At 33.0% G+C, this 8,774-nt stretch overlaps 1 protein-coding gene across 1 annotated transcript; it reads left to right on the plus strand.

Moving 5' to 3' along the window:
• The first annotated feature begins 4,000 nt into the window (after positions 1-4,000).
• Agtr2 (angiotensin II receptor type 2) lies at positions 4,001-8,305 on the plus strand. Its single transcript, XM_023708757.1, has 3 exons — positions 4,001-4,055; positions 4,208-4,264; positions 5,660-8,305. The coding sequence occupies exon 3, from the start codon at positions 5,695-5,697 to the stop codon at positions 6,709-6,711; it is 1,017 nt and encodes a 338-aa protein (XP_023564525.1). The 5' UTR covers positions 4,001-4,055; positions 4,208-4,264; positions 5,660-5,694; the 3' UTR covers positions 6,712-8,305.
• The last annotated feature ends 469 nt before the right edge of the window (positions 8,306-8,774 follow it).

Raw genomic sequence — 8,774 nt, forward strand, 5'->3', positions numbered from 1 at the left:
TCTTAATGAATAGAATGATTTGTTCTAATGGTGTTTGTAAATAGGATCACAAGTCCGCATCTTGTGCAGCAATTAACCACTAAGAAGAATATATGCAGTGTATTATTTGTTGAAACTGTACTTCCGATTTGATTTGAAACTGTCTCATTGCTATCTGTTTATCAATAAAACTGTGGAAAAAAAATAAGCTACCAAAAAAAAGAAAAGAATATGGAAGACATCACTGATGTCAACAATTTTACATATACAAAAAAAAATACAAATCTTTCTTCTGTGGAATTAAGAGAAAGTAGCTGTATATCTATTGTAACTATTTTGCATATACAGATACAAAATGGTCTTTCATTTGTATCCCCTTTTTTGTTCCGTTTTGTCAGACATGGGTATTCAATTGCAATTTAAATATTGTAGGTGTGTGAATTCAGCAAAATAATGCAATATGGTTGAGTAGTCTGTAATAGTAGTGGGTTCTCCATAGGACTGGCAGTGTCAGAAGTTGTTGGCTTGAGTCTTTTACACCTCAGCATATTAATATGGCTTTACTTTTTATACCTCATTTTTTTATACCTCATTTATACCTTTTCTTCATTAAAACCAAGATAAAGCAAGACCTATATAACAAGAAATTTAACATTTCTATCTGACAAGGTAAGTTAAATCCCTTCAGGATTTACCCTGAAGCGGTTTACTGTAGTTTGTAGACCCATTGTCAGTGTCAGCCATGTGGATGATTCACGGCCAAAACACAATTTCTTAACTACCCTTCCTTCAAAGACTTCTAGGGGTGGAAAAGTCCATAGGCAATTAAAGTGAGGCTTCCTTGTAAATGGAAGGACAATTGCTGTGAAATACCTATGTGGGTGTATACATAAATGCAGTGCACACACATGTATGTGTGTGTGTGTGTATGTGTGTATGTGTGTTTGTGTGTGTCTGAATGTTGAATTTGGGAGAAGCAGATATGATATTGTCAGAGCTTCTTGGAGTGTAGAATACATTAAAATGTCTTTGAAAAAAAGAATAAAAATCAAGACCCACATATACTTAATCATTCCATAGCCAGGGTAGTTTGCATAGAAATTTGCATTTATGTATTCCTTTTTAAGCCTCATTTGTATGGAGGCAGAAAAGTGTGAGGGGGCAAATAACATGTTCCATGAACCTTGTGCCCTTACAGCAGAGAAAGAACATCTTTTATAAAAACTTGTGGTGCTCTTAAATTTGCTGTTAAGTAATCTCACAAGAAACAATTGGAACTCATTTAAGAAAGTAATTTAATGTGATTTACCATTTTAAACTCTGCCAGCCCAGCTGCACTTGTCCTGAAGAATTGCATAATTTATTCAAATGACCCAAAGGTTTTAAAGTTAATCTTCCAGGAAAAAATTACCCCTTCTTCCTAGGAGAGTGAATTTGTGTGTGTGTGTGTGTGTGTGTGTGTGTGTGTGTGTGTGTGTGTGTAATATTCCTTCCCATTACTGACATTTATTTGACTATCAAGTATGTTTACATTTAACTTAACTGGTAGTTCTTTGCTGAATCAATAATATGCCATATTTGTTTTGAGTATCATCAGTATTATTGCTATTACTTTTTCTCTGTCTTTATTTGCTTGCAATTACACAATTTTTCTTTGCCTGATGAAGTTATGAGAAAATAAAATCAATTTATTTTCAATCTTCTAGAACATGTGTGCCTCTTCAAACTTTATTTAGAATAGAGCATAACTGTATTGAAGGATGAAAGGTCTAGGCAAGTTCCTTTGCTCCTAGGGAATGTTTGAGCGTAGGTCTCCTGGATGACCCTGCAGTTTGTTCTCAAAAGTTTATGGCTCACCTCCTGGCTGCTTTTATGGAGAGGGCATGAGAAGGGACTGGAAGAGAGCAGAGTATGAATCTGATCCAGCATTAACACTTAAGAGGTTCTGGCCTGGAAAAATCTTTTGTATGGCAAACAAACAAACATTTTAAATAGAGAAGAAACTAGGCTTAAACAAAATGAAACCATTTTCCATTTCAAACTGTCCTTGACATAAACATTATCTGACCATTCTTCTGTTTCCCAAACATCAGTTTCCCACCATTTGGACCAAGTTTTTACCTGAATTTCTCCACTTCTTAGGAAACAAATATTTTGATATTTAATAAAATATATGTAGTGCATTTTGTCAATATGCAAACTCAATCTACCTAAAGAAACACTGTGATGGTAACATAGAAGCCTTTGAATCTTACTATATTTTTCAGACAACAAAGCTATTTTTAATGATCTCATCTTCCTGTGTGCTACAGAGTTAACTTTAATATCAGTGGAGAAACAGACAAATATCAAAAGTGATCTATTTTGTTTTATGCCATTTATAATTTTCTCCTGTTATTAATGCTCACTTCTCCTTCCTGGTTCTTCTGCAAAATGCCTTACTTAGGTACCCACCTCATGGACAGAATGTTCATCTCCCTCACCTGATCCATGAAATATGGGTAGATGTACCCATACTGCTTGTTTAAAGAACTAGAATTAATTGAACTTAAAATGTCCAGAGTTTTCTGGCTACCTGTATTAGCCACAAAAACTATCTGGGTGCACATTTTTATGCAGCCTTTAGTTTGCACATCCTTATTACATTGTAATCCTTCAAACTATTTCCTCTCTGATGCCTTTATAATAGATTATGAATGGTCAGTAGTAATTTTCAGGATATGCCATATGTTTCCTTCTTGCCAGGACAAAAAATAATATTAAAAGATCAGTTAGTGCTTCTTCCTGTAATATAAAGCTTTTAAGCATGATCTCTTACAATTTTTTTCAGCTTGAATTCAAATGTTCTCAATAGCTATGTAGCCTTAGAAAACTTATTTAAATTCTATGATCTTTACTTTTTGACTTATTAAAAGATAATAACAGTAATAGTTCATAATAACTTTTATCATGTGCTGCATATAGCTTTTAAGCACTTCAATATATTACCTTATTTAATTATTGTGACTTCATGGTGTGGGTAATCAACAGTATCTCATTTCTCAGATGAGAAAACTGACATAAAGCAGGAAAGTAACTTAGCCATGAGTAGAGAATATGAAGTGGTACAGCTGGCCTCATGAGCTTGGTAGTTATCCAGCCTGGCTGGACCTTAGAAGTCATAAAGTTACCAATATGTTGTATTGCCTCTTTATTAAACTATTGATCCTAAAGCACTTAGCACAATGTTTGGCATTAACATTTACTGTTAGTTAGTATCATCAATATCATAATTATTTCTTATCTTTTTTCATTTTATCATTCTTGGTCCTACTAGATTTGTGTAAAGTTGCTCATCTGTACCACCACAGAAATAAAGAACAGCACAAATAGTGTTATAGGCTGAAATAGCTGCCTAATCTTTCTTTGCCTTGTATGGTTTGAATTTGAACTACAAGTATGACAAAGTCCTATGAAAGGAGGCACTAAATGTTAATACATCTTTTCCAGTACATGAAAATTATATCCCTCTAATCTTCAACCTTCTAGCAACAAGCCAATAAAAACTGCTTAAAGCAAGCAAGGAATTTTAGAAGTGGTAGACTTCAAGTTGCTATCGTTCCTTAATAAACAAGTAAAAATACCACATATTATAAAAGATGTTGGTGAACTAAGACTCTCCTGCTAGACTAAATTCTCCTGTCTCTTGCTCTTGAACTTTCTATAAAATATCAGTGTCAGGGGAAAAGAGAGAAAATTCTGTAAATAATCATATTCTACTTTTAAAGTAAGCCACTGACTTCCAAAGTCTCTAACGTATTTGTGGAAATTTAATCTTTTGTTTGAGACTTATTTGAATGAACTTCTATGATTGGAGACAGTGAGAATTTCAGATTCATGTTTTGCAGCCAAAAAGAAATGCTCTGAAAATTTGGCAAATGTTCAGAAGGCAGCCCTAGAATTATGTAGGTTGAAGGCTCCCCAGTGGACAGGCTGAACATACAAGAAGGAAACCAGAGATCTGGTGCTATTACATTCTCGAGTCTGAGAATGAATAAGCACAGAATTCAAAGCATTCTTTAGCCTGAAATTTTAAGGTAAGTGTGAACAATTTATATGTACTTGACTTGGAGAATAGGACACACACTAAGTGAAAATACTTTTTGGATAACCTTGCCTTTTTTTCCTTGTGTTTTAACTGTATTTTTTAAAAAATTCTTAAATTGTTTTACTACTGCTTCTCTTACAGGGGTGCATTTAAGAACTAGGCAAGCTGACTTAGAACTTCTTTGAACTCCAGCTACCAGTAAGTCTTCAGTGAGATTTATATTTTATTCTTTCATGTAAATTTGTAAGGTGATATAAAAGAATAAGCTTTAAGCAAAAATGATAGTTTTCTGTTTATTAAGTGGTTCATTGGTGATTATATTTTTTCACTATGTGTTTCATTTGTGTGTGTTTTGAAAATATCCAAGTCATCCTTCCCTTAGTGTGTTTATCTTCAGCAAATTTTCTTTTGTTTCAAAATAATGTTACCACAATGAAAACTGAACTAAATATTGTTCCAAAACCTGAATACTGATTGTAAAATTTGAGGATAATGAACAGTTGTCTTAAACTGTAAATAAAGCAAAGGAAAAATAGTAAGATTATTCCATGATTATACATTGATGTTCAGTTGTCATTTCATTGAATAATCAAAACTATTTTTGCTTGACCCTCAAACATGTTTAGTTGTTTTGTTTTCTTTTTCCTTCCTTAAATTGAAAATATTTTCTTCTCCTGAATAGACTAAAATTAGATGCCTTTAGTTAAAACTGATATTCTCTATTAAAATCTGAAATAGGAGGCTTCCTAAAAACAGGCACATGTATAATAATTTCTTAACTAAAATGTGAAAACAATGAAAACTTAGAATTAAAGATATTATTTTTAATTAGCAAAACCTGATCATGATCCCTCATTCCAATATTCTCCTGTGAATATTCTTTTTAAAAATTTTTAATTAATTTTAATGAGAAATCAATAGCAATGAGACAGTCTTAAAACAAGTTAGTGGGGAAATTACAATAATTAATACATTGCATATTGTTGTCTTCATAGTAGTTATTCAGAGTACAAGATGCAGACATGATATCGTGTCTAAACAATATTAGTACAAATCTTTCTTCTCATTGTCTCCTTTGACTATTCTTTCCTAGTTATTTGTATACTTACTTATTTTTCAATATTTGTGTTATTTATATTTTCTATAGTTTTAATGATTTGTATATAATTAGTTACTTTGAATAAAACATTTCTGTATGAAATAGCAGGGTGATGTTTGATTTCTAGAAAGTATACAGACTAAGATGTATAATGAAGTATTTTAGAATATTAACTTGAATTTCTTCTTGTTTCATGTATTTATTATCCTAACTTTCTGCAAACTTAATTTTCCTTAAACTATTCTAAAAGATGATAGAAAACAGGGCAAAAGTTACTTTTGTTCAGAATTTTCAGTGAAATGTCTTAGTTGCCACTCTTAAGTATATTTTTTTCTTTCTCACGAGGTGAGGTCCATTATTATTCTGTACACATGACCCTATCTCATAGTGTTTTCTATAATCATATTTTACTTTTGATAAGCTTAAAATGTTAATGACTCAGTTATACTCCATGTTTGCTTGTGTTCTAAGAGCTTCATTTTTTTCCCTTACAGAACTTGTAAGAATCAGGAGTTGTTGAAATTTTACTATGAAGGGCAATTTTACTTCTGGCACCGACAGCCAAAACATTACCAGCAGTCTGCACTTCAGACTTGTGAACATATCTAGCAGCAATGATTCCATCTTTAACTGCCCACAAAAACCATCAGATAAACATTTAGATGTGATTGCTGTTCTCTACTACATTGTTTTTGTGATTGGATTTCTTGTTAATACTGTTGTGGTTATGCTGTTTTGTTGTCAAAAGGGTCCTAAAAAGGTTTCTAGCATTTACATCTTCAACTTGGCTGTGGCTGACTTACTCCTTGTGGCTACTCTTCCTCTCTGGGCAACCTATTATTCTTACAGATATGACTGGTTCTTTGGACCAGTGATGTGCAAAGTTTTTGGTTCTTTTCTGACTCTGAACATGTTTGCAAGCATTTTTTTTATTACCTGCATGAGCATTGATAGGTATCAAACTGTCCTCTACCCCTTTCTGTCTCAAAGAAGAAATCCATGGCAAGCATCTTACACAGTTCCCCTTGTTTGGTGTATGGCTTGTCTCTCTTCGTTGCCAACATTTTATTTTCGAGATGTCAGAAATACTGAATACTTAGGAGTGAATGCTTGCATTATGGCTTTCCCACCTGAGAAATATGCCCAATGGTCAGCTGGGATTGCCTTAATGAAAAATATTCTTGGTTTTATTATTCCTCTAATATTCATAACAACATGCTACTTTGGAATGAGAAAACACTTACTAAAGACCAATAGCCTTGGGAAGAACAGAATAACCCGTGACCAAGTCCTCAAGATGGCAGCTGCTGTTGTACTGGCATTCATCATTTGCTGGCTTCCCTTCCACATACTGACCTTCTTGGATGCTCTGGCCTGGATGGGTGTCATGAATAGCTGTGAAGTTATAGCAGGCATTGAGTTAGGACTTCCTTTTGCCATCCTTCTGGGATTCACCAACAGCTGCATTAATCCTTTTCTGTATTGTTTTGTTGGAAATCGCTTCCAACAAAAGCTCCGAAGTATGTTCAGGGTTCCAATTACATAGCTTGAAGGCAAGAGAAAGAATATGTCTTGCAGAAAAGGCAGTTCTTTTAGAGAAATGGACACTTTTTTGTCTTAAGCACAAGAAGACATTGCATGTTATCACCTTGTTTTAAGGCTTACCTGGATTATCCTTAAATAGCTTTGTAAAATAAGATTTTACCCTTATTTGATCTCTACTCACTTTTCTCAAATAGAAAATCAAGTATAATTATACATTTTATGCTCCAGTGATTTTCAGAATTTATCCATTGTTTTTCTGTTACATCAGTACGAGACTGTTTTGAGACATATCCATAACTGAGAAGCAATTTGAGATTTAAGTCATGTTATAATTAATATTAACTTGTGAATAATGATTTGGGGTTTCAAATTTCTCCTTGAAAAATATTGGCATTTTTAGTGGATTTTTATATCCATTTCTGTCCTACTTTCTTGCCTCTTGAACAAAGGCCAGCTTTAACTTGCTGCATTATTTACAAGACAACTTGGCAAGATAAATAAGAACTAAGTTGAGTATAATACACTGATCTGAGTGGACTACATTATAATATATTACCACTGGATTATTCAGGCTCTAGGCTTTAGATATAAATTACTTTCTACTTTTAAAGAAATTATAATTCTATTCCTTTTACATTTCAGTTGAACATACCTTATACTTAATGCCTAGTTATGTATTGACCAGACTAAGAATATAGATTAAATCACACTTATTCCAGTATTTTAGTTTATTTTTTTTACAGTTATACAGAGTAAAATGTATACTAAATGAGTTGCTATTAACAAATAAATGCTCACCAAATTCTGAACAAATACTTTAAAATTTTTGTATTCATGCTAATTTTTATATAAAGGTTTCTGCATTTTCTGATACTTTTTGAAAACCATATACATCAAACACTGAATATATAAAATGCAAAGGTCACTTTTTACATGTTTGACCTTTTCAATGTTGTACTTTGATATCTAGGACATTGATTTGATTTTAATTATTGCATTTTGGGTTACTTCTCAAAACATCTAGGAGGATTCTTTATCTTGTAATAAATTCTAAGTTGCCACAGGAAAAGGTTATGCCAGAATGAAACTGCAATACCATTTGGGTGACAAAGAGAGTCAGTAAATGACAAGCATGGAGTGAGGTTGAAGATCTGTCAGATATGACAGTTCAGTGTGGCTTTTACAGTATAGACACTATACTCCAATGTGTTCCTGAATCTATAGAATTCTGTGGAGGAATTTGAAGCCAATTGCTGGTCCATGGTTATTTTTCTTAATGTATTGTAATTCCCAAGTTAAAGGAATACATGAAACTGGCTGAGTTATCTAAACTTGACTCACATAACTGTATGAATGTTAAATTTAGAAGTTCACCTTTTTATTCTGTACCAACTCTGTATTATGCCAAGCTAAGTAGGACTTTCTAGACCAATGGTGATTTGTGAGGTAGAATTTAAGTTTTGGGGCCTTAACATCTTCACCAGGTTCAGCAGCTATGAATTGAAGAGTTCTCTCACATCACTTTCTGGGAAAGTTCTTTCATGTAATCATATTATTTTCATACGATATACATGCCGGAGAGATGGCTCCGTGGAATAAGCGCTTGCCTGGCAAGCTCAAGGACCTGAGTTCAATCCCCGGTTCAGCAAAAAAACAAAAACAAAAACAACCCCCCCAAAAAACAAACAAACAAACAAACAAACAAAACAAAACAAAACCAAAAAAACGATATACAACTAAATGTATAATCAACTATGGCTTATTTTTTTGCATAATTTTGTAAAGTACCTTGTATAAATAAAATCTTATTTAGAAGATCATGTGTGCTCATTATCTTTTTGTTTTAACTCTCTCCAAGTATAAATTTCAGAAACCTCTTGTATTAGTATCCTGAATTCAATTCCCAGTGAAACATCTTAGTTTCAGCCTCCATTTTTACTCACCTGGTATCAGGCTTTATTTACTCTGCCAGCCTCCTTGTAAATTTACTCGGATATAATTTCTTCCTAACTAAAAATAGTTTATATTTCTTATCAGAGTCACCATGATCTTAGAAGACCTGAC

Source organism: Octodon degus, unplaced genomic scaffold, assembly GCF_000260255.1.
Source record: "Octodon degus isolate 3935 unplaced genomic scaffold, OctDeg1.0 scaffold00637, whole genome shotgun sequence".
Classification (NCBI taxonomy): domain Eukaryota; kingdom Metazoa; phylum Chordata; class Mammalia; order Rodentia; family Octodontidae; genus Octodon; species Octodon degus.